We start from the raw sequence: 26,393 nt of genomic DNA, 5'->3' as shown, positions 1-26,393 counted from the left end.
TTCAAACTTACTTTCTGTAGTATATCATAGAAATTCTTATATTATACAGAAAACTCACAGAACTGGTCTTCAAAAAAAAAAAAAAAGAGTTGTAGCTATTCTAAATTATTCTTTCATTGATGTTTTACTGCAAGAACTATGGAGGTACCATTACCCTGTTAGGAAAATGAAAGGTGAAAGCAAAGCTTTGAAGTGACTGCCTACTGCTGTCAAATGCCAATGCCATGTTTGCACTTTCCATGGTTTCATTAGATTTAATGCATACAATTTTGACAGCTGAACTTGTAATGAGCAATCACAGGGATTGTCTGTAGGAAAAATTGCTAGAGAAATGGATAAATTAAAATATTTTTTGCTGTATTCTTGCTAACCTGTTTTCTTAGCCTTTTTTAACACTACTGTGAACAGATAAGGAAATAATTTAATAAGCAGCTTGCCTATTTATAAAATCCTGTTCACATGCTTTGAACTAGAGAAATGGTTCACTTGCTTTTCTGTGTTGTTTTATAGCCTCAATATATTTTAAGATCTGAAACCCATGGGGAAAAAGAGTGTTCTTTTTCTGGGTAAAATAGCTGATACTTTGTTTTTAATAAACATGAAGTCTAAAAAAATAATATTCTACTGTAAAATTAATGTCATGCTTTCTGGTACTTTGTAACTAGGGCGTCATTATGGAGCAGTAACTTGTGAGGGATGCAAAGGATTCTTTAAAAGGAGTATACGGAAGAATTTAGTTTATTCCTGCCGAGGAACAAAAGACTGTGTCATTAACAAACACCACCGGAATCGCTGTCAGTATTGCAGGCTGCAGAGATGCATCGCCTTCGGGATGAAACAAGATTGTAAGTCTGAATAAGAGCAAATTGCTTTCCCTGGCAGCTATTTCGTGCTACAAAAGATATGCTTTGTATAGATACAAATTGTTATCTTGATTATATATTTTTAAATCATTGTATCTTTTTCATTTAAAGAACTGTACAAGTTTGGTGTATCAGAAATACGAAATGCTTTCAAGTGTTTGCTTTAAAAGCTTAAGAAGCTCATCCCATGTGATGAAAGTGAGTGAATTGTTACTCCTATGTGGCAAATATAAAGCATGTCTGCATTTTTTTAATGCAGTTCAACTTTTTAATGTGTAAATTAAGCTACTGAATTTTTTGAATTCTACTTCCTTTCGGTTTTTCCATAACTGAGATTACTGGCAATTACTGTTCACTTTTGGCAAAGCTCTGCAGAGACAGTTATTTACAAGGCAGAGATCCATAGTGATCTAAAGTTTAGTTCTTACCAATTCCTGCAGATTCCAAGTTCCTTTTTAGCCTTCCATACATTAGATGTAGTGGTATTGGAATATCACAGCAGTATCAGAATACTAAATGCACAGAAAATCACACAAACCACAAATTCTTCAGACCTAATACTGTGACGCTGCTGCTGCATACAGTATTGGTCTTGTTCTCTGCTTTCTGTCACCCTGTTCTTATTTGGCTGACCCTCTTGAACCTCTGTGGACATTTTCCTCCTTACAGCCCTGCTTCTCTGAGCAGAAATCAGTAACACAGAGGAAATTAATTCAGAAAGGGAGGAAAAGCTGGGACAGTGAAAGTGGATCTTTACCCTCTAGTTCAGCTGACAGTTATGTAAGAAGAGGCCCCTCCACAGAAGACTTTATAAGCAGAACAAATTCTCTGGGGTTAGGGATCGGAAGGCAGGAAAATAATCTCTGGGTCACGGGGGAATACTGAGTAGGGGAGAGGATTGTTTGGTGATAAGTCTCATTCCTCAGTGGGGTGGGAAAAGGAAAGAAAACTTAGCATCATCCCTGACTGTAGCTCCCTCAGTGGGGGTTATTTGTCCCTTGAAGAAGCTTTGGCCCTTTTCTCAGCAGTCAGACCCTGCTAGTGAGCACAGTGTTTGCAAAGAAAGATGAAATACTTGCCTCCCTCTCCCACCCTTTAAAGCACTATTTCTGGGTTGCAGGTTGGCTTCAATGGCATTGTCAATTTTTGATACTATGACATTTGAGGCTTTAAGATATTTATCAATATCAGTGTAAAAGTTTGAATAGCATCATAGTCTACTGCTTTCTTGAAAAGTTTTTAATGTTTTATCTCAAGTTACACATTTTTCATATTTCCATTTTCCCCATAGGGGAACTCTTTAAAGCAAGGTGATATATCTGTAGGCTAAAGCCCAGATTCATTCCACCTTGTTTCACTGAGCCATTCAAATTAAAAATCCACTTCGTTTCTGAAGTCAGTGACTGTGAGTCAGGGTGTTGCCCAGATTGATCTTAAATGGTCTGAACTGAACTTTTTGGATATACCTTTCCCTCTGTATTGTTTAAGGTCCTAATTCGAGAAGCTTCTTTAAGAGCATGAAGTTACATGGGTTCAGCATAGACTCACAATCCATAGAAAACGTACCATGAGTCCTTTACGAAGGAAGTGAGAGTGTGGGATAGTGAAACTGAGAGAATGAGAAGATTTAAGCTTCCACTTTGATTCAAGTTAAAAACTAAGGGATGTCTCCCTTAATTGTAACTTGAAAATGCTACATATGTTTGGTCTCAGACTTTGACTACTACATCATTTCACTTATAACTCATCAAGTCAGTGTGCTGGTTTTTATCTAACTTGTTAGCTTGTTGGTTATGGGATATATTTTATATATGTTTTAGTTATTTTCAGAATTATAAATTATATTAAATTGAATATTAAAGAAAGAAAAAAGTATTATTTCTTAGTCTGTAATTCAGGGTGTGATTTAATAGTTGGGTATTATTTCTGTAGCTGTACAATGTGAGAGGAAACCTATTGAAGTGTCAAGAGAAAAATCTTCTAACTGTGCAGCTTCTACAGAAAAGATCTACATTCGGAAAGATCTTCGTAGTCCATTAGCTGCAACCCCAACTTTTGTAACAGACAATGAAACAGCAAGGTACGTAAATTGGATTCAGAAGTGGCTATTTCTGTCTTCTGAAAAAGGAAAATTCAATTTTCAAATTTATCAAAATGAAAACTTGTGCTGTTTTCTGTCAGATCAACGGGTTTGCTGGAATCAGGAATGTTTGTTAACATTCATCCGTCTGCAATAAAAAGTGAGCCTACTGTGCTGATGACTCCAGATAAGGTATGTGATGATATGACTGATATAATAAGTAGAGCTACTTGCTGTAATTGTATATGTAAGGAGAGAAGGGTGTTTTATTTGGTCAATCTTTAAAATACTCCTTTATAACATTCACCTGTGTTAAAAATGCCTTCTCTTCAGAAGAATCCTCTTAGCCTCACACAGTACAAATGCTGAAACACTACAAAGCAAATGCCCTTCTTTCATGTTTTTAGAGAGCTTTAAGGGCTGTATTATTTTAATTTTGTGTTGGGATAATCCTGACACTTGGCTCACTCTTTTGCACAAATAAAATGAGGTGTTCACAAAACTTCTCTTGGCATTACCACAGTGCATATTGTAAATATGGTTGGATTTTTTTCTCCTGAATCACTGTTTTTTTGGCAAAGCTGATACGACCTATCTCATCAACAATCTTATTTCTAAACTGGTTTTCCTTTGTTTCCATTTTGTTGCACATACTGATCCACTAAAGCCATGTGGTAGCTTCCTCACATATGCACAGTAGGAAGCGTTCGTGTTTTTCTAGCTGATACTAAATTACCTCATACTGTTTTCATGCATTTTGCTTTGCTTGCTCTGTCTGGTGTTAGCAGCAGCATACTTGTTTGTAGTAATGTACTTTTTTATTTTTGGTGGGACACATCTTACCGCCTCTCTGAGTTGTTAGCCAGCACTGAATCACTTTGTTCCTTTGCAGTTAAACAAAGACATAAACACCAAAAGGCTCCAGCAGAATTCTTTTTCTGCCTGTTTATAAAGGTGACTTTCCATGTATTCCTTCTTCTCAGACATTCTTCTACCCTATTACTACTGACTCATTTACATGGGGAAGGAAGATGCTAAAAATAAAATCTGGAGCAGTCATATATTCCTGGTGATGGACTAGTGCATAGATAAGTGAAATCTTCTTTCTGCACTTGCTTACCATCAGAAGTATTCTTTCTGAAAGTGATAGCTATTACTTTCACAAGTGAATGTCAAAATATTTCATCTTTTAGATGCAGTGCAGTGTCTAATTTCTGTATTGTGGCTACCCATGTACTGAGAACAGTTTTTTTACAGGTATCTCTTTGCACATGCTCAATTCTTTGTTTATGCGAAAGTTAGACTCTTCTCTTGCAGGTTAACTGCTGCCAATTAACTGAGAATTAAAAACTATTCTTTTCCCTTAGGTAGAAGCATGTCAAGGAGATTTAAGTACACTGGCAAATGTGGTGACTTCATTAGCAAATCTCAGTAAATGCAAAGACATGTCACAAAGCAGTACAGAGCTATCCATGATTGAGAGTTTAAGTAATGGAGATGCATCATTATCTGAACCCAAGCAAGAAGAACAAGCTAGTAGTGATGTTACAAGGTAAGGCATGTTACACTTAAAAATACTATTCTTTCCAAGAAGGTGTCTGTCAATTCAGACCATTAATTAAATCATCACAATGTAGGAAATTTATCTGCTTTAAAAGTAATAGTATATCAGCGTAAGCTCATGTAGATGATAAATACTGTAAGATTCTTCCAAGTGAAATCAAAAGAAAGTTCCGTTAGAGAAATAAATCCTTTTAGTTGTTTGTACATGAAATTAATTTCAGTATAAATGTTACAGCTGATGTTCTTACCTTTTGGTTTGCCATACTAAGGTACGTTAGGTCTTGTACTATAGTCTTAGTACTTTGTGTGATCCTGGAAGACTTGTTCTTAAGAGGTCTCATCTGTCTGATAGTTAAATGCTTGTAACTATTAATCACTTGAAAAGCATTTTCTTTCTACACGGCAGAAGTTACAGAATTCTCACTATCAATACGAATACATTCACTGAGTATCTTACAAACTTGTGTCTTGCACCGGTTTTAACTGAGCCATTATGGTGAGCCTATGTGTAAGATTTTCTGTGTAGTATATACAGAACTACCCAGAACATCCACAGTTACTCCATCAATCACAGTCATGTTCTTCCTTGGTTGTCATCTCATGCAAGCTTCTGACTGCTGTCCCAGCAATATTTTACACACCATCTACATTTTATGTGCAGTCCTGAAAGAGTGTGTAAATCCGTTAAGGAGAAAAAGGTGGGCATATAGTGTGGCTGAAATACTGCATTTCCCCTGTGCTCTCTAATGCTTTGTGTAATTGCAAGCAGATCACTTTTTTTCTGCTCCTTTCTTTATATACTGCTTAGAAGGTCAATCTGACTTCTTATAGATGCTGATTTTGGCCTTTGCTGTGTCCTCCTAGGTAAAGAATGTAAGAATATGCCATGTAAGTAGTATTGTACCATGTGCTGATAGACATCACTCAATACTATGGCTGTTCAAAGACATGTCGTAATCTTTCATTTGCTGGCACTTCCAGATGCTTATTTTTGCCAACTTCAGAGTTTCTGTTCAGTTTAAAAGTCTGTCTATGAAAAGGCATCAGGTTCTCTCAGCCAGAGACCTTGAAAGAGCTCAGACTTGGCATACTCTTGTCAAGTAGGTTACCTAATAGTTTTACAGTGGGGAGGTTCAAGATAAACACTGCTATGAAAGGGAAGTTGTTACTCAAAGAGAAATTAAAATTTTTCTCTTAATTATTGATTTCCTTGCCAGGCCATATGCCAGCATGATCTAACAGACACAGATGTTTATTGAGGAAGAAGAGTTTAAGGGACTTCAGAGAGCACATTTTATCCATCCACGCTTTTCATGTATTTTATTATATTCATTGCTAGCAGCTACAGTAGTTACAGTTTCACTTTTACTGACATAAACTTAGAGTACAACTTTTGCTGCAAGCACCCCAGTGCTTTTATATTGTAATTTTACATGCCTTGTCCTCTAGTGCTTCATGATGTTCTTTCTTTACAGTTCATCTGCAGTTCTGTGTATCTGTTAGTGACTGAGCCTGATGAAAAGAGAACCAAATTATTTGAAGGAAAGGATATCAATGCCTTGTGTTTTAATGTTGATTATGCTTTGTTTTCTCACTTTGTGGGCTAGATGTTCATAGCTCCCAGGCAGGCTTTGTTCTAGATTTTCTTTTCTGTGGTGTTTTACCTTACAGTCATTGCTCATGTTGGGGATTTGTGTAGGGAAAGGACTAACCTTGCTGAGCCATGAGGAAGCAAAGCTGCTACTGACTTCTGCTGGCTTACTACTGGCAGTTTATGAGATAGGAGGGAGAAGATTTCTTCGAAAGCAACATTGAAGAATGAGTTGGGAAGAAAGTATCATGGGCAGACATGGTTAACAAGTGTATGTGCCCACACTATTTAAAAAGGACTCTTCAGCCTGTGCTAGAATAAATACAGGATAGTGACAGATGCATGTTTTCCTTTTGGGGAAAGGGGAGGTCTGATTCCTCTCTTAAATTTCTGTCCCTGCCACATGAAGAGCCCTGCAGAGATTCTGTTGTTTCCTAAAAAGCAGCTGTCACTGAGCTGCTGTGTTCACCTGTTCTGTCTAAGACTGCAAAGAGTGAATTGTGGAAGACCTGAAACTCAGATCTTCTAGCAGGAGTCCATAGCATAGTTTCTAGAGCTGAGCCATGAATGTCTTCCCTTTGTGGCAACTTTGCATATACCAGAGACAGAAGATGGCCCAGGTGTATCTGTATAGTCCACTTGTGTATGCTCCAGTCACCCTCATGTGTACTCATCAAGGTATGCAGGCTAGTGAGGACCAAAAAGTAGTTCATTTACCGTCCCAAACCTTGAGGCAGTGTCAGCAGCTCTTTCATTGTGATATTTCATTTGGTTGTGAGTAGTTATGTCAAACAGCTCGATTTTTTTCAGCATGTTAGTGAATTCATATAGCTAGGGAGTGTGGGGATAGAGAAGGTGGCCAAGTTACCGAGACTTTGGCATTAAATCAGTGATTTTAGACGCTGTGGTAATAAACATGTCTGTAAGTCGAGAATGAGCTCTACACACAAGCTGATAATCAACTTTTGTAAAAATCTCAGACCTCAGTGCACAGGTTTTTCATGCAACACTATAGAAATGATGCTATTCCTAGGATATATCATCTGTCTGTTGGCAGTGATCAAGTCTGTGTATTTTTGATTGAAGGTGTGTCAGTTGTGCTTCTCAGGTGTATTTGTGAACAGAAAAACAACACGTGTTATCAAGCAGCGAAATATTGAGTAATACATCTGTGCTTGTCCTGACATCTGCCCTCTAGCATTTGTGCTTGTGAAAGCCAAGAGTCACTGCCACACAGCAGAGGGTACTCAGGATTGTATTGAAAGCATGGCAGTGCTTTCTCTTAAATATTTGGAAGCAGTCTTTTCAAATTAAGTTGAAAAATCTAACTACAAGTCATTACTTAACAAAAAAAATCTTACTCTGTGCTTCATAGCAGTAAAAGCCTGTAAAATTTACATGTGCACTGACTGTAACAGCAGTCTGATGATTATGTCCTCAAAACGCTCATGCCAGCGCTCTCAGTGAACATCACTAAAGAGATCTTGAGAAGCAAACTGTGATTCAGCAGCACAACCAATATGTCAAAACTGTGAATTTGTTGGCAACTAGTGTAAACAGGATCTGCTGCTAATTTTTGTTTCAGAGTTCGATGGAATGTCAGGAAAAGCATGCTACTGACTTCTATTTTCCAAATCTCACTCTTTGAAACAGACTTTACATACAGGTTTCAGACTTGTGCAGGTTCCTCTTAAATTGAAACGGTCTCTAAAATGAAATTTTCTTTTTGTTTGTTTGTGATCTCACAGGGCATTTGATACTCTTGCAAAAGCATTAACTCCAGGAGAGAGCACAGCATGCCAGAGCTCTGAAAGTATTGATGCCAGTGCACAGCTGCTTGGTGGAGAAACAAGCATGAACATTGTTGAAATAGAGGGGCCACTACTCAGTGATGCTCATGTAGCATTCAGGGTACTGAATAGTTTCTTACTGTTGACTGTTTATAACTCTTTTGACATAGTAATGTACAATAATGATCTGATTAAATTTTATTTTGAATTTCTTAGAGGAGTATTTGTTCAGGTGTTGGCATTCATTTCCAATCAATGAACTGCTTTTGTTCACTGGTTAACTCTTTGGGAAAAAGTACTGTGCTCTGCAGTGGTTCAGCTGCACTGGTTATTTTATAGTTTCTTACCTTAAAAATAGTGGGTAATCCATGCAAAAGGATTTACGTAGACAAATAATTTGCATGGAGTCAGCATTTCACTGCATGAAGCAGGTTCAGCATCCACATTCTCACTTGTTAATGGGTGTATCTGATGCAATCTGCAACTGCATTTTGAGACTTCTAAGTGTATTTGTCAGTTTCTTCTTTGTGTAGATACCCTGTTTTAGTATGGTATTAATTGACTTAACTACAGTTTCTGTGTTAGTTAGCCATGTATTTTCTGGATTTATTTCTCATTTTACAAGCCTGCAGCAATTAGTTCTATCTTTTTTTTCATCATCATAATTTTCATGGACAAATCAAAAAGCTTGTTTATCTGAAAACTTACTCAGTAACAGGCATTTGGTTAAACTTTACCCCTCTTATCAGCATCTGTTTTGATCATTCAAATGAATTTCTCTAATGCAAATGTCAGATTTTTTTTAAAAAATTGCATTAGCCAGAACATTATATTAAAAAGTATTAATTTCTGAAGACAGAATTACAAGTTCTAAGCTATTTTGGGTCAAATCTCTTTCTTCACATATGCACATCACTGATTTTACTTATTAACATTGAGAAGGGTCCTTTCTGATGTATGTTGGTTATATTTTTTGGACTTGGGAGCAGCTGTGTATTAGGTGTTTTACTCAAACAGCAAAAGATTTCTCATGTATTTATTTTTAAAATATTAATTAAAAATAAAAGATGTTTTGTGAAATAGAATTCTTATACACACACACACACACTCACTCGCTCACTCTCTCTTTCCAGGATTTGTAACTCCTCTAATGTAAGCAACTTCATTCCAGTTACAGTGATTATTCTCTCTTTTTCTTTGAGAATGTATCAGAAGTTGAGTTTTGAGATTTTCCATCTCCAGTTGTCCCAGACATGAATCTTCATCTATGAATCAAACGTTTTGTCTTTTTTGTTTCTTTGTAGTTGTATTACATACAGCATGTAATGGTGTGGCTAATAATGCAAAAGGCAGTTATTCTGTTTTGTGTCAGGATTATACCATGTTTATTTAAAAAACAATTTTATTTCTTCACTTAAAGAAACTCAAGACTGAAATTTTCCTAAGCATATTATGAAGAAAGTAAAATAACTGTCTTGCACTTTTTTCTTTATTTCTTTTCTTTTTCCTACTTTTTTGTTGCAGCTCACCATGCCTTCTCCTATGCCTGATTATCTTAATGTTCACTATATCTGCGAGTCTGCCTCCAGGTTGCTTTTCTTGTCCATGCACTGGGCACGTTCCATTCCATCTTTCCAAGCTTTAGGGTAAGTGTTCAGTTACTCTATTCACTTACATTGTGGATGTGTGCTTTTTAAGTTTTGGTTTTTGCTGTCTTCTTTGGGGACTTTTTAAAATATAAAACTACTAATTAACACTGTTATAAATCTTAATCAGTAAGGCAAATTTTCTGCATCAAAACTACTCCCAGTTTGAGTCCAATTCAGGGCTTTGGTTGGGTTTTGAAGGAAAAAGGAGTAGATTTAAAACAATTGAATGCCCGCACACTGCTGCTTCTTAAATATATTTTGAGAAAATAGGAATTCCTATCAGCTTTTTAATAGCTACAGCCCTGTGCTACACCCTGATGCTTATCAGGCAATCACCAAAAAGAAGTCTGAATCCCCAAATATTTTTATCCTTATAAGGTGAATTACTAGTAATAATTCTGCCTTTAATAACCTACATGAAGAAAATGGTTAGCTAGGTTCAGCAAACATTCAGAATGAAGTTGTCTAATTTCAGAAGATTTGCCAAAATAAATGGCTCCTGTAACGACAAGGTAATTCTTACTATTGTTTTTGCAGTTTGTATAACATCCTGCTTCTCCATCAGAATTCAGTGTATCACTTAAAATTCTTAAGCTTAGTTTTGTAGTCCATTGCTGATCATCATGAAAAAAATCTCAAAACCGCATGGGGAGAACTGATTTATGTTATTTCAGAAGTAACTTTATGAAGATAGATCAAACAAATAAAGATACTGTATCAGCTCTGACACAAATGGAGAATAAATCATGTTAGTTTGTTGTCATCTGCAGTGTTTCTGTTTAATTCAATATCAAAATAGCCTGTGACTGTTACAGCAAAGAGAATGCCTTTTTAAAATGAGGGATTGTCCCATTTTCCAGGAAAGCTGTCAAAAGCAGGATGATCTGTGATTACCATTTGTGTTTACTCAGATGCTTAAGCCAAATGATTCTACACTTTTTAAGGAAAGATACTCTATTGTGTGTAATTAAGCCTGTGTTTTGGAGAAGGAGGAAGGAATATTCTATAAAGTTAAAGAATAGTAAGGGTAAAAAAATAGGTAAATTTGATGCTTTATTTTGGTAGAAATTGTTGCCCTGTAGAATTTCAAAATGCATAGCACATGATGTCATTTTGAGTTTTTAAAAGGTTTTTGTTACAGAGAGACACTGCAAATTAGTACAAATTAATATTCTAACAACAAATGGGAATTGCTCCTTTGTAGTAGGAGTAGAAGACCTCTCTCCAAAAAGATTTAACAAGAAAAATCTGCACATGCTCTTTTTATCTGTTACTTCACAATATATTTTTCTGCTTGAGTAAAAAATATGGAGGAGTAAGCTGCCTTAATAGTGTTAATATTCACCTGTGATAGCATTTATAGACCCAGTCAAGATCATGGGCAACAGTATATAAATTACATAAATTCAGCTTTCCTTTGAAGTGCTTAAAATGCAAACTATGTTCAAGTGGAGATTTATTTGAAATTAATGCAGCCTTTATAGTTTGAGCACATTATATCCTATAATTTTGACGTTTAGAAGGGTGACTCATTTCACTTTTAAACTGAAGGGAAATTCATGGAGCATGATGGGTAATGGTTTTGTAAGGAAGATGGATAATTGTACCTAGGTTGTTTCCTCCCTTGGGCAACACTCTCCTTTAGTCACAGCAGGATAGCTAACTTTGACCTAATGATGTAGTTAATGAAGCCAGGTACTGATGAGTTCCTCTTCCTACACAGGCATCTTTGTACACAAGAGAGTTTCCTACTGCAACTTTCACCAAGCTGGTTACAGCCTCTTAGTTTTGTGAGGCTGCTTAAGCAAACTTAAGAAATGGTTTTGGTCTAAGTTTGATCAGCCATAAAGATGCTCTAGATGATATGTTTATCTACACACACGTATCAGATGCGTAGCCAGCACACCTGTTTTCAGTGGTGCTCAGCAGAGTCCCTTGGACTATGTTAAAGGAGATGAATGAAGATGTGACAAATATGTGCAGAAGCTGCATGTGCTGGATCATGTCTACCATAATAAGAACTTGATCATAGTAAAAAATACTGCTCTCAGTAAGCTCTCTGTAATCCAGTTAAGGACAAGTCTGTGTTCACCTGTCATTTGGCATCTTAGTATTGCAGTAAATCATCAGAAATGTTCTGGAAGATTACATCAACATCCTTGCAAAAATCCATTCCACTGTATTTTTGTAGTTGAAATCCTAGCTTTAATATGCTTTTCTTCTTTGATAGATCTTGTACTTCTTTTAAATTTCCATTATTTATATTCCCTGGCTAAAACTGTGAATTTGACTCCTCTCTGATAGGATGTGCTTTCTGAGGTACTGAGCTCTTGTTAAGCTCTGTGAGTTAGAGATGCTTGGCATTACTGAAAGTTAGGTTACTAATACAGAAGTGGCTGAATATGAATTGATATATTTAATTTTAAGCTACAGCAAAGAAATCCTTATGACTGGTATTTCTACTTTGAAGTCCATATTTCAAACCTTATTCCAAACTTGAAAGGGATGCAGAAAGTAGCAATCAGGAAGCTCAGAAGCTTGATCACACATGTTCCATTTCACCTGTATCTTTAATTAAAAAGTTATACCAACCTGTCAGTTTTCAAGTGAAAAAAAAAGGCCTTTGAGTCACTTCTACATCCACAATACAGGAACAGTGCAATCTTTTTTTGTCCATGCATATAAATGTTGTTCTAAATCCTAAGAAAACTAGCGTGATGGAGTACACTGAGACAGTTGTCATTTACTGCAACTTCAGCTTGCTTTTGTGATAGAAATCTGTCTCCTTTTAGGTCATTTAAGCAAAAATTTATTGCTTCACAAAAGTCACTTTAAACCAGGTATTTTAATTCTAGCATGCAAAGAAAAATGATGCAGAACTTCATTTTGGTATTAGTTGTAATGATTGAATTAGATTAATGTTTTATGAAGTGTTCTTCAAATTAAAAAAAATGTGAATGCAAATAGCTGGTTTTACTAAATTACTGTGCTTTTTAATAGACAGGATAACAGCATATCATTAGTAAAAGCCTGCTGGAATGAACTTTTTACACTTGGTCTAGCACAATGCTCACAAGTTATGAATGTGGCAACGATCTTAGCTGCATTTGTTAATCACCTTCAAGGCAGTTTACAACAAGGTAAGGTGTATAATATGCACATGCCAGACTTGGGGAATTACTTGATATTTTTTAAGTTTTGAACTGCACAGAAGCTTTTTAATTATCCTTCAGTTGTTAATGTAAATTTACTGTTTAAAGAATTTCATGTTAGTATTGAAAGAAAATGATACTAGCAACTACAGTCCACAAGATGGAATTTTTTAGTAATTTTGCAAAAGTCAGCTATGCTGATATTTACCTCCAAATGAAAAAAGATATACACACTATTTTTAGTTTTGTATATATATATAATCTGTCTGCCTAATAGAGATTAGCATTTACTGGGGGTGTTTTTATTGTGTGCTGTAATTTCTAATAGTGTTACGCAGTCCTGTTAATACCATCAGCCCAAATTAGGAATATTTTGGGCAGCATCAGTGTTAAGAACACAAGAGTACTGTGAATATGGTTCCTCTGTATGAAGGATACAAAGTAAAGAATGACCCACCTGTCCTTGCTCTTCATAGCTGTGACACAAAGCAGCTGAATGCCAACTTGGTGATGCAGTTCCTTTACATAACTTGGCTTGTTGACTTCTGTGTATTAGTTTTAGTCTACGTGCAAGTCTTCGACAGATCTTCACTAAGTACACTTTGTTCCTTGTTAATCCTATGTGCTGCATCTTTGGCATATTTTTCATTCAAATGAAAGACATGTCAGTTGGCCTCTTTAATTCTGTTCTTCTGAGCAGGAGGGGAGTCTTTTAGCTATGCTTTGTGTGCTTGTGGACACTCACAAGGTTGTCAGCACTAAAAACTAACCAGTCAATAATAGTATAGTCTTCATCTGTTCAGTCATAACACTTTATTTTTAAGGTAGATGTATGTAAGAACCCTTAAAAACAGGCAGAGAAATATTCTTGCAGAGACTTCGATGTATATACAAAAATCTAAGCATTTTCAGATTTAACTAAATTTTTGAGTTGTTTGCTGTTAGGGGTATGAAAATGCATTGTTGTTGATGCTATGCAAATGCAGATTGATAAACGGGAGAAAAACAGCCCACCAGACTATAGATTTTTCATCTTCTTTTATGATAAGGTAATTAAAGAATTATTTCTGAGGGGTTTTCATGATTTAAAAATATCCACAAGATCCTCTTATAAATAACAATAGTTTAAAACAAACTGATCAAATCGTGAGATGTACTAGATCAGCTAAAGATACTAACAAATATGTGATTGTCTCTAGGACAGATACAAATGGAATCTGGAAATTTCAGTCTATGTAATATTTGAAGTATGTTTACCAAAAGGGTATTGTAGTAATTAGTCTTTACAAATGCATATTTCTACCATTTAAATTGGGAATTCAGGTTGACTGCAAGAACCAGTTGTGCAGGATGCCAGCTGCAGTATCTCCAAGAGATACCAAGTTTCTGGGGTCTAGGGACTCTAATTTGATGGGTTATGGAGGGAATGGGATTTTCAGGCTGCTTTGCTATTGCTGACTCACGGGGAACAGCTCTGCACCAACCACATTCCCCTCAGTGCAAATCAGGGAAGGTGTATAGTACCCCTTTCCCAGCAGTGGCACAGTCTTTGACTAAAATAACTCATGTACACTATCCTACCACGTGGTACCAGATCCTTAGACACAGAGCACAGGTCTGCAGTAGCAGTGTATGCTTTACTTATAAGTAGTCTCTTCCTTCCTTGATCATTTCAAGCTCTAGTCCATGCCTGATTACTGGAAGCATTAGTGGCAGGAAAAGCCCTAATTGGAAGGGGGGGGGGGGGAAAAGTCCATAATTGTTGGTGTCAGGATTATTCAGACCAAATAGGAATTTATAGATGGTGTAGATTTCCCATTGTTTGAATTGAATAAAAGAATTCTTTTTAAAATTCCAGTGTGACCAGGTTTTTTGCATGTGTGTTGACTTGGGATTTTTCATTTATGTGTGTCTTGATTTAGATAAGCTGCCAACAGACAGAGGAAGACTAGTAATGGAGCATGTCTTCAAATTGCAAGAGTTTTGTAACAGCATGGTTAAGCTGTGTCTAGATGGATATGAATATGCATATTTGAAAGCAATCGTCCTCTTCAGTCCTGGTATGTAATTAATCCAAATGTAAAATTTTAATCTGTGCTAATCGTTGCCATATAACTGTTTCATTGTATGCAGTTACTGCCTCATTTGTTGAGGAATCTTGGAAGGTGTGTAAGGACTGTAGGAAGAGGAGGGTTATCTTCTAATGTAAACAGTTGAATGCTGCTTTGGGGATTTGGGGGGGGACTTTTATTCTTTTTATTTGTAGATTTTTATTCTTGGTTCTGTCACTCATGCTTTTTGTTGGTTTGGGTTTGTGTTTTTGGTTGTTTTGGGGTTTTATTTATTTATTTATTGCTTTTAATTCTGTGCCTCCTTTCTGGGGTCCATTTTCTGAAGACCTGTAGTTTAATTTTCTGAAGTACATCCAGATGAGACAGATTGAAGTTGGGATTTTAATATATGAAAGACTATCTGGGCAGCAGTTCTCACATTCAGAATTACAGAAACATCATCTCCCTCCACACATTGTCCACACAGACAATGCATATAGCATTTCTGGTGAATGAACGCCACAAACATTCACTTATGTTATTATTTCTGTCTTCTAAACAGTATTTGCTTAATGTACTCTCAGTAGCATTAATGGACATACATTAGACAGTGCAGGTCATATAACTACTTTCCTTCTGGGTGATTAGTTTACAATATGGAGGAAAGGTTATGGTAGATATTTAGTGAGTAATCAGACTCTGTAACCCATATGCCTGGACTGCAGAAAGTTGCAAAATTAATTTTATTTGAAAGTTGTAGAATTAACTTTTCACAAAAGGCATTCAGGTATTGTATCAGCATCCTGCAGGCCTTAGATTCATCATTCAGAACTGGGATTTAATATAAAGTCAAACCCAAGTCTTTTAATGAAAGAAAAATGTACAAATCTCAAGTACTACTCTATATCCAAGAATTTTTCACTGCCACATTTAGAAAGTATATCTTCAGTGACTCCATTTTGCATGAGAAGGTTTAAAAAGCACCAGCAGCTTCTTTAATCCTTGTTGCTCTGCCTTTTGTAGATGCTGATGTCCTGTAGAAAAGATTGGAGCAGATGTGAAAATGCCAACAGAATCTTAGTGACCTGCCCCCTGTCAGTAGTGTAGGACATGGAGGAGATCTGGGTATTTGGTTCTTGTCAGTTCTGCAGACTTACTAGATGCAAGAAGAACTTTGTTTTTCCTTCCAGTTGCAGTTCACCCTTACACAGAAAAATTAGTTGATGTGAGGAAATCTTTTGGAACTTGGACACTTCCAAAATGTAAATTTTAAGCAGGTTTTCTAATATGTAGAATTTATACATTGTGAGGTTCTTGCTTTGCCGTTTCCCTCAGATTTGCATGATCTTTTCTATACGTAGTATCTACAACTCCCAGTAATAGTGGCAGCATCAGCAGGAATTCATGGTATTCATCTAAGTGCACAAACAAAATCCTGCATATCTTCCATTGCTACCTATATATATATATATCTATATATATATATATAGCAGTAATGGAAGCCTTCTGAGATGAAAGACATTCTTGCAAATGAGAGGTGGCATAAGTAGAGTCAGAACCCTTCAGGAAAGATGATAAATTTCCAGAGGATATTCCTATCGTGATATTCTTGTATTGTGGATCACTAAGGAAAATCAGATCCTGAGTGTTTTCACTATAAAACATAATCCTGCTGTCTGTCCTCATGAGTAGAAGAGTCTTGCATGGTTTTATGTGTTCGCTTGTACAGTTCACTGTATCACTGAAACAGTTTCAGTTTGCTGATAAGCAGGACTCACCATTAAACCCACCAAGTTTAAACGTAATATTAAGCATGCTTGAAAATGTTTGCAGTTTTTTTTCTGCTGAGGACTGAACAGTTGCAAATACACAACTATTACAGAAGAGTCTTCTTTAAATGGATGGTAGGAGGGTGTTTGCTGGTTTAATTTTAGTAGATAATGCTTGCAGGAGATGTAACCCCAAAATAGTCCTTTCATGGCATTCCTATACTGAGAACTGGTAGGGGTTGCTCCAGGAAAGAAACAAAATTATGGGAGAATACCTCAAGTCCATTTTTCTGGAATGATGTCCACTAGGATTTATGATAGAATTCTCTGGCCTGTGTGGAAAAATCAGTCCCGTTAGACACCTAAAAATACTTCTCCAGGAACCTTTCACTTGCAAAGTAGTATTTACATATTTGTTTATGTAAATACGTAAACAAATGAGGTTTATTTGTCTCCTTCCAATTATATTTGACAACACAAAAGGTAGAAGGAGAAATATCTTGGGAAAAGTCTTGTCCAGTCACATGATTGAGAGAAATTTTCTTTAGCTGATGTTTTCAAATTCACATTACTAATGAGTAGCTGCTTTAATGGCAATGTGTTGTCAGTACTCTTGATACTGTGAGCTGTGTAACAAAATCTTCATACACGTGAAAGTTATGTTTAGTAGCTTGAACAGAAGGGATGTCCTGGCAATGACTCACAAGCCAGAAATTATAATTGTAGGGATTTTACTGCTCTGCTGCAGGATGGAGCTGGGCTGTGCATGCACCAGAGCCCTAAGGTAGGAACCTCTGCTTTAGTAGGCCCTGGTGATTCAGCTGTGCCAAGCCAGCTGTTTGATTGCCACAAGACAGCCTTGGGCAAAGAGATTAGTGGAAAGAGTGTGCCAAGAAGAGTTGACATCTTTCTAAATGGCTGCAAGTGTATGAACAGTGGTCTTCAAACTACTTTTCCCAGCAGTTCACTTCTTGCTGTGTTCCTGACATGGCTCTAAAAGCAGTGGCATGAAGTGGTGCGTTTTGCATGTCAACACTAACTCTTCATCTACATGGTTTGTCATGCTACTATGATAGTAAAATTTTTGCATTCAGATAAATAGATGGATAATAAAATTACAGACCATGTAGAGAGTTCAGAATTACTGGATAATAATTTCTGAAAGTGACTTGACAGTTAGGTTGATGTCCTTTCTATTTTAGCAACAGTTAAATTTCAAGTGTTCAAATCACTGCTAAAAATTAGGATTAGCACACTTGAAATTTTTGCACCAAATAGTTGAAAAAGAACAATCTGCTACATACAAGCCTGAGTTCAAAAAGCATTTGGACAGTGCTCTCAGGCACGTGGTGTGATTCTTGGGGTGTCCTGCGCAGGCTCAAGAGCTGGACTCAGATGATCCTGATGGGTCCCTTCTAACTCAGTGTATTCTATGATTCAGTGCTGTTTTCTACATGTTTTAGGAAACAGACAGTTCACAGCTTTTTATTCTGCTTCTTCCGCTGATGTTAATTTTATCCTTCACTTTTCACCTAAATATTATTTGTGCATCCAGTGTTCCAGAAAATGTCAGTGCGTTGAAACAATCCTGTTTTACTGCTACAGAGAACAGAGTTGTATCGTCAAGATTAATGTAAACATTTGTAGTAGGTTGAACAACATTTCAAGCACTGGATTTATTTGAACCCTTTAAAATGTCTGATTTTATTTATGGAAAATTAAGTAAAATGTGTAAATGTAAAGAAAGAGAAATATAAGGAGGTAAAGTAGTGTCTACCACTAAAACTGAAGTTGCTGCAGGTACCACATAATGACTTCAGTATGGTGGCAACTGGATAATCTGTATGGATTTTAGTTCATTTTCTGTAGAACAGGTATAACAAAGAAGAGGGTTTTTTTTCAGATCACCCAGGTCTAGAAAATGTGGTACAGATTGAGAAATTTCAAGAAAAAGCTTACATGGAGTTCCAAGACTATGTAACAAAGGCATATCCGGATGATACTTACAGGTCTGTAATCTTAGATGCTTACTTGATTGATTCTCTTTTCAGAGTCATTGGTGATACTGATTTGTACAGTATTTCATGTAATAGATATGTACATTTTCTTCTTACCTCCTTAAAGTTAAGAAATTACCTTTAGAACACTTGAAATATTATGCATGTGGTCATACAAATTATGAGTACTATTTGTCATCTCATTATTAATTTCTAAAATTAAATATCAGAAAAAGATAGTAGTAACATTCAATTTGAATTGCATGTATTTGGACTATTTCCTCATTTAGTCCTAAGTTCAAACATTATATATAGTACCTGTCATTGACAGGCAACCTCACATTTCCTGTACTGTTCAAGACATGACTAAACATAAATGTAATGCTCTACTGATTTAGATATTTAAGCCTTTCATGAACCAGCTATAGCAAATTTTGACCAGTAGTGTCCATTGTCAGTTTTTTCCTCTTCTTTTACTAATAACATCATGGAGAGTAACACTAAAATGTGTGATCTGCTAAGTAACACTTTTCACCAAACTTATTTTCCAGACTATCTAGACTTCTTCTCCGATTGCCTGCTCTTAGGCTGATGAGTGCTGCCATCACTGAAGAGCTGTTCTTTGCAGGACTAATTGGAAACGTTCAGATCGATAGCATCATCCCGTACATTCTGCGAATGGAGACAGCAGACTACAACTCTCAGATCATCGGTCATGCCGTATAAAAGCAGCAGTCCAGGATTCTGTACCATGGCAATCATGGTGATGTAAATGCATACCCTGTCTCCAAGAGATGGTAATAAGCCTTCCAGTGCACCTTTCCAAAGAAGGCTCATATTCCTCCTTTCCAGTACACTTGGGAAACATGGTGGAGTGTATTGGGATATAGGATCACTTCCTGTTCTTCATCTGTCTTCAAGGACTTGTAAATTAACTTGATAACTGAAGAAAGTCAAGAATTGTCCATCCTATTTTTGTAGATAGACGGACTTGGAATATTTGTTTATGAAGTCCAGGCTTACGAGGAAACTGCAGAAGCTTTGACTGAACTAAGGTATCTCAACTTAGTTTGATGTTCTAGACAAATAAATTAACTTTCCTCTCTGAGTTTTGTTTTCAGTGTTTTGCTACTAATTCTTTCTCACGTATCAAATAGAAAATACATGATCAAACATCCTGAAAAGGCCAGTTTCCATGCAGACAATACCCAACTTAGTTTTGGCTGTTGTTTTGAAGAGAGATTTGTTTCTTAACAATTAAACACTGGATTAAACACTGGATACCATTACAAGTGCAGGGAAAGTAGAGGAAGTTCACATTTTAAAATATTCTGGTGTTAACATTGATGCAGTTGATCAAAAGTGAAGCAGCAAAGAGAAGTGACTGTTTTGCAGATGCAACAGAATATTGTATTGTAGCAATAATGTGGTAGACATCAGCTGTTTTATACTATGAAAAACTAACAGACAAGTGTATACTGCAGGCATTCAAAGACAGCGTACTCCTGCTTTTTCTGGTCTCAGAGCTTTTTCACCCTACCCCTCCCTCTTTCATACTCAGTGCCCAGTAATGGAGGCATTCTAGATGCCTCTTAATTTGTGTCTGTGGCTTTATTTTTTGTTACTGTTAGCCCTTTGGTATGTAGTTCTCTTTTCCAACGAGTCCTGAATGATTACTTTTCAAATTTGAGTCTGTCAAATGCAGTGCCCTTCTGTATGAGAGCATAGCCTCTGCTTCTTTTCCTTTCCTCATTAGGAATGGGTCTAGATACTCCATACATGTTGCCTGAATCATACTCCATAGCTCCATCTAAGGATGAGTTTCAATGTTTTTCTGTCTTGAGGATATGACTCACTTGACAAGTAACACTGACATGTGGTTGCTTCTTGTTTCCTTTTGCAACAGGAAATTATGCATCCCTGGCACATTTATTTCCTGTTGCTTAAAGTGAGAGAAGTACGCTAGTGAAAGTGGTGGTCTTCTTCAGACATTAGCATTTAGGATTATCTGAATCTTGGGTCAAGGATGAGTTCTATTTAGTGTGACCCCTTCCTTTCTCTGGCAAAATTGAGTGAGGAAAAGCCTCACCCAATCAAGAAACACATGGTTGCACCAGAAATTGCTTAGCCAGAAGATCAGGTTAAATGGGGGCCTTTGCCCACTCTGCAGTGGCAGTTCCAAGGCCACCCTAATACCAAGAGACTACTAGATAATGCTTGGGTTCTGTAGTTCTTGAGTTCTGTAGTTTTTCTCAGCACCTGAGGATTGCTACCAGACAAAAAGAATCTCAGAACTACCTCTGAAACTGACTTCTGTGTTCTTCTCAATTCCACTAACTGAGCTGCTTGGATCTTCCTCTAACCAAGCTCCGTAATTGGAGACTGTATCATAGAATCGCAGAATCAGATGATGGTTGGGGTTGGAAGAGGCCTTAAAGATCATCTAGTTCCAACCACCTGTATGGACAGGGACATCTTCCACTAGACCAGGTTGCTCAGAGCCCCACTCAACCCGGTCTTGAATGCATCCAGGAATGGGGCATTCATAGCTTTTCTGGGAAACCTGTTCCAGTCCCTCACCACCCTCACAGTAAAGAATTTCTTGCCAATATCTTATATAAACCTGCTCTCTTTCAGTTTGAAGCCATTCCCCTTTGTCCTGTCACTACATGCTCTTTAATAAATAGTCTCTCTCCATCTTTCTTGTAGGCTCCCTTCAGGTACTGGAAGGCTGCAGTTAGGTCACCCTAAGCCTTCTGTTTTCCAGGCTGAACAATCCCAGTTCTCTCAGCCTTTCCCCATAGGAGAGCTGCTCCTATGGTGGCCTCCTCTGAACTTTTTTCAACAGGTTGATGTCCTTCCTGTGCTGGGTACCCCAGAGCTGGATGCAGCACTGCAGCTGGGGTCTCAGAGGAACAGAGGGGCAGCATCCCCTCCCTGGCCCTGCTGCCCACGCTGCTTTGGATGCAGCCCAGGACACATTTGGCTCTCTGGGCTGTGGGTGCACATGGCTGGGTCATGTCCATTTTATCATCCACCAGCACCTCCAAGTCCTTCTGGGCAGGGCTGTTCTCCATCTGTTCATCCCCCAATCTGGGCTGATACCAGGGGGTGCCCCCAACCCAGGTGCAGCACCTTGCACTTGGTCTTGTTAAACCTCATGAGATTCCCATAGACCCATTTCTCAAGCTTGTCCAGGTCCCTCTGGATGGCATCTCCTGTTCTTCAGGTGTGTCAACAGCACCACTCAGCTTGGTGTCATCAGCAAATCTGCTGAGGGTGCACTCAATCTCTTCATCTATGTCATTAATGAAGATAATAACACTGGTCTTGGTATGGACCCCTAAGGGACACCACTTGTCGCTGATGTCCATTGGGACTCTGAGAGATTGAACACTACCCTCTGGTTGTGACCACCCATCTACTTTCTCATCCATCTAAGAGTGCACCCATGGAATCCATCTCTCAAGGTTAGAAAGAAGAATGTTGTGGAAGACCATACTACATGATTGGTCATATCCAATCCCACAGATCAAAGCACTTAGTGCTGAGGACCCCTGATGGCATGGAACAACCCCCTTTGCTGTGCCTTGGCACTTACTTGCTGGAGGACAGCATTCAGTGTTGGAACTGTCCATGGCAGCTGAGCTCTTCTCACGTTCCACCTTTTGAAGGCTGTAGGACTCAAGTTCTTTATCTGTGTTCACTGGAGAGCAGTATGAGGACTATCCTGTGTCTCAGGAGGTGTGCATCTCATCAGCAGAGTTAATGGAAATATGAAAGAATGTTGCTGCCAACCTGCTGTGCTTGTTCTCTCCCCAGGGTTAGAGGCCCATTTTTGATCTGCACAACCAAGTTGCAGATGGGCTATAGATCATTCTCCAATTCAGCTCTCGTCAGAAATTCTGGCCCTGCTTTCTAGTACCTTGCTCTCCCTAACCCACTTCTGGCCCTAGCAGGCACAGGAGATTTACTGTTCTCTACATTAAAAGTTTAAAGGAAACTGACAACATATCATTCCTGAATATATTGGAGGTAGATTTCCAGGCATTCCCCTACTCTTGGAAGTGTTTTACTCTAATATTCTCCAGATTCATGAAACCCAGGTAATAGTAGGATGGAAGTAAAAACCTGCTTTCCTTCTAAATGCAGTACACTGTGCTAGTCTTTCACATCCTTGAAGAAATCTTTCACTCCACAGCTTGAGCCTCAGGTGTGATATGCAGTTCTTTGTTTACAGCTGACCGAAAGATTCAGCTGATGCAGCCTCTCATGTGGTGCTGTCCAGCTTAGAAAACAGCTTAGAAAATACCACGGTACCTACAGGTGTAAATTTCTAGCAGTTGAATCCCTCAGTTCAGCCATTGTTATGGCTTGAAGGGACCTTGAAAGATCTTTCATTCCAACCTTTCATGGGAACAGGACCCTAGAAGAGACTATCTAGTACCCTGTCCAATCTCATTTTGCAGGGATTGATTGCTCTCAGCACAAGAAAAGCCTTTGTTATATCAAGATCTTCAAGACTCGTTATAGAGAGTGACCTTGCACCAATGTCAGCCACTTCCCTTAATATTCTAGGGTGGATTTCTTCTGAGCCCATGGATTTCTGTGGGTTGAGCCCTTGCAAGAGGCTGCAGATGAGCTATTCACCTACTGGTGGGTTGACACATGCATTGTTGTAGATACTTGATCCGGTACTCTGTGGTCCAGCTATGCTGGTAAAGATGGAAGTAAAAAAGATATTGAGAACCTCTGCCTTATCAGCATGACTAGTGAGTAGTGTCCCTTCCCAGTTAGGCAATGGGTCTGGATCTTCCCTGTGCTTCTGCTTACTACTCACATATCTGTAGAAACCTTTCTTGTAAATCTTGACATCTTTGGCCAGTTTAAGTTCCATGTGAGCTTTAGCGTTCCTTCCTGCATCTCTGTATGCCCTAGCAAGGTTGTTGCAGTCCTTGATGGGTATTTAGCTGCCTTTCCATAGCTAGTATATGTCTTTTTTTCATTTTTTTTTCTTTTTCCTTTTTTCTTTTTTTTTAATTGGAGCACTGTTTTGGAGGGGATGTCCTCAGAACCTGATTTTCTCTGGATTCCTGTCCTTGTTTCCTCTTCGTGCCCTAGTCTGTTTGAATACAAGTTAACTTCAGTAACGCATGGACTGCCACTACCACGGACTTCTGGGTCAAGACTACTTGCTTAGGATGTGTTAACTCATAAGCACAGAAACCTTGGTTGTGTTTCACATCAGGTTGTTTAAATTCAGGCATGTGTATACTGTGAGGGCCAAAAAACCCCTGCATTTTATGATCTTGGATACCTCTGACATTTGGACCTCTAAAGAGCCAAAGTGCATACATACAATGCATAGCAAACAGCTCTGGCTACTGGTAAGTGACCTTTCCCCCCCCCCAGTTTTACATTTTTATAATAATAACTTTTCAAAGTTGATATAAAGGTAGTGTGCAGCTGATCTGTGCTGCCTCCCAAGTAATCTCTTTTGTCTTTCTGATGATCTAAAAGACACATCCCATACAGGAGGTTGTTGTTTCAGTGTTACTCACTTTGCTCAAAGTGCTCAGCAAGACCTTCATTAATTATTTCATTAATCATTCTTAAACTATAAATTCATCCTTTTGATAAGGAATGAGGCATAACAGGGTTTTCTCAGGAATGGGAGCTTTAAAACAGGTAAATACAGGAATCAACATGGTTTTTCCTTATTCATGTTAAACATTACAGTCATCTAAGAACAATGCAACAGCTCATGGAAAAACCAAACCATGGAGTTATGGTTTTGTTTTGGTTACTTTAAGATAACTGCTTCTAAGTTAAATTAAATGTATCAAGTTACCTTCAACTGAGACCCTTAGTGTTTCTAACAGTTATTTTTTATGATTACATGATCTCACATTACCACCTGTGTGATTTATTGTCATTTATAGTCTTGTGAATGAATATTCTTTGGTACTGAATGACAGACTGGCTAACATTACTGGGTTCTGTCAGTACCCCTGTCAATACAATAACAAAAGTGTGAGTATTGAAGCTTTCTCCGCAATGGATGTTAAAATATCTCATTGTTTTTGTGATTTCTTTTCGCCTTTAAATTACTTGTCAACTTTCTGATCTTTACAAGCCTTGACAGTTTTCAGAGCCAGTCAGGATTTAACCAAATTGTGGCATTTACCAGCCAAAAACTCTTTGCCAATGAAAGGATAAGTTTAGTTTCAATAGCTTTAAAATTTTCAATGTTAAGAGCAAGAAAAATCATTTTAATATAAATCACATGAAAGGAAAAACAATTTTATACATTTTAGAATCCTATAATTTAAAGATTATAGTACTGTTACACATAATAGGCTTACTAGTTCAAATATTTTTCATGAAACTGTACGTTGCACACGTGTATGTGGGTTTAGGTTGCTTGTTTCATACTGCTAAAGTTCCTAGTGCAAATAATTGTTATATTTAAAACTTTTTCCAAGAGTACCTTCACTGCAATACCTTCTGTAGTTACAAACCTATCTGTCCACCCATCTATTCTTGTCATGTGATCTTGAGTGTCAGTGAAAGTCAGTCTGTTCTTTTTGAAACTGGTCTGTTCATTTTGTTCAGCCACTGTGGTTTGCTAGTACATCAGTTCCAGTGTAAGCAATACGGTGTCACTGTAGTTGTCTTGCTGTTGTATAAAGAAGTCACTATAAATGTCTTGAAACCTGGCTAAATTGGAAAACTCTATTTTGGTTGTATTTTTAAAAATAAATTGTAACTTTCTATTATAGAAAACAATTGCAATATCCTATTACTTTGGTAGTGTTTTATATGAATTGTCGTATGGACCTAGAACACTGTAAATGATTACAAATAGTTTGTGGATCTTTCACATTTTTATTACAGAGTGTAGGATTGTCAGTTATATTCAGTCTCTGGGATTTGTGGTAGCTGCAATATCTTGCTGTTTGCTAAACTTTGTTGCTATTAACCCTCTGTTTCCATGCTTACTACTTTCTGGCCTATGCATTTGAAAATTAATAATTTATTGTAAAATTTAATTTACCAGTGTTTTGTTTTTTAAAATGCTGTATGGAAATATGTATTGTAATGAACCCAAATCATAGATCTTCATGTCATATAATGCAATAATGGATTTTTGGAAATTAGTATTTGATCCATTATGGATCAGTTTTAGGTTGAAAGTTATAGTATGGTTAAACAAAGCTTTTTCCTTTTGCAAGAAACAGACTTCAGATATTCAAGTAAACTTATCTCAGTTTCAAATACTACTGGATAAATAATTAATTTATTATTGCTTAAAACTGTGAAATTAGCACAAGTTTTGGTCTACTCCAGAATTGATTTCTCAATGATAATTTTAAAAGTGTAAGGTTTTTCAGTCATTGTCTTCTGTTATAAATGAATGTGGCATTTGCATGAATGTGCAGAAAACCCAGAACGGTATCCCAAATGAGAAATTAATTGCCATTCTTTCCATGTTTAAATTCTGAAATGTTTTTATCATGAAGTAAATTAATTAACCACTGACACACTGCAGAGGAAATGTAAGGTGCACGGGTAAAAGATAATGGACAATTAGTGGACAATGCAATGAGTTTACTAATTATGAGAGCTGGAAATAAGCATTTAGAGTCTCTTTCCCAAGAAATTTTACTCCATGCTCTATCTTGCCTCTGTTTTGAAGACTTAACCTTTCTTGGTACTTAGAATTACAAGATGGTTTGGGTTGGAATGAAGATCATGTAGTTCCAGCCCCTGCCATGAGCAGGGACAGCTCCCACAAGGCCAGGTTGCTCAAAGCCCCATCCAACCTGGCCTTGAACATTTCCAGGGGTGGGGCATCCACAACTTCTCTGGGTAACCTGTTGCAGTG

General features: G+C 37.4%; 1 protein-coding gene across 16 annotated transcripts in view; it reads left to right on the top strand.

Moving 5' to 3' along the window:
• NR2C1 (nuclear receptor subfamily 2 group C member 1) overlaps window positions 1-25,838 on the top strand; it is a 54,310-nt gene extending 28,472 nt beyond the window's left edge. For 15 of the 16 annotated variants that reach the window (XM_042025808.1, XM_042025828.1, XM_042025761.1 and 12 more), the window contains 10 exons: window positions 666-845; window positions 2,796-2,943; window positions 3,045-3,135; window positions 4,311-4,495; window positions 7,846-8,008; window positions 9,412-9,533; window positions 12,537-12,676; window positions 14,611-14,748; window positions 18,412-18,517; window positions 19,057-19,613. In XM_042025808.1, coding sequence (XP_041881742.1) covers window positions 666-845; window positions 2,796-2,943; window positions 3,045-3,135; window positions 4,311-4,495; window positions 7,846-8,008; window positions 9,412-9,533; window positions 12,537-12,676; window positions 14,611-14,748; window positions 18,412-18,517; window positions 19,057-19,231 — 1,448 coding nt within the window. In that variant the 3' untranslated portion in view covers window positions 19,232-19,613. Of the gene's footprint in view, window positions 1-665; window positions 846-2,795; window positions 2,944-3,044; window positions 3,136-4,310; window positions 4,496-7,845; window positions 8,009-9,411; window positions 9,534-12,536; window positions 12,677-14,610; window positions 14,749-18,411; window positions 18,518-19,056; window positions 19,614-23,551 lie in introns of those variants that run through there. The other variant, XR_006015634.1, reaches the window with a different exon arrangement.
• Window positions 25,839-26,393: the final 555 nt, after the last annotated feature.

This window comes from Corvus kubaryi, unplaced genomic scaffold, assembly GCF_017639235.1.
Source record: "Corvus kubaryi isolate FWS band 111438036 unplaced genomic scaffold, C.kubaryi_AGA036_p1.0 129, whole genome shotgun sequence".
NCBI classification, from domain to species: Eukaryota; Metazoa; Chordata; class Aves; order Passeriformes; family Corvidae; genus Corvus; species Corvus kubaryi.
This window is presented reverse-complemented; position numbering and strand designations above follow the sequence as displayed.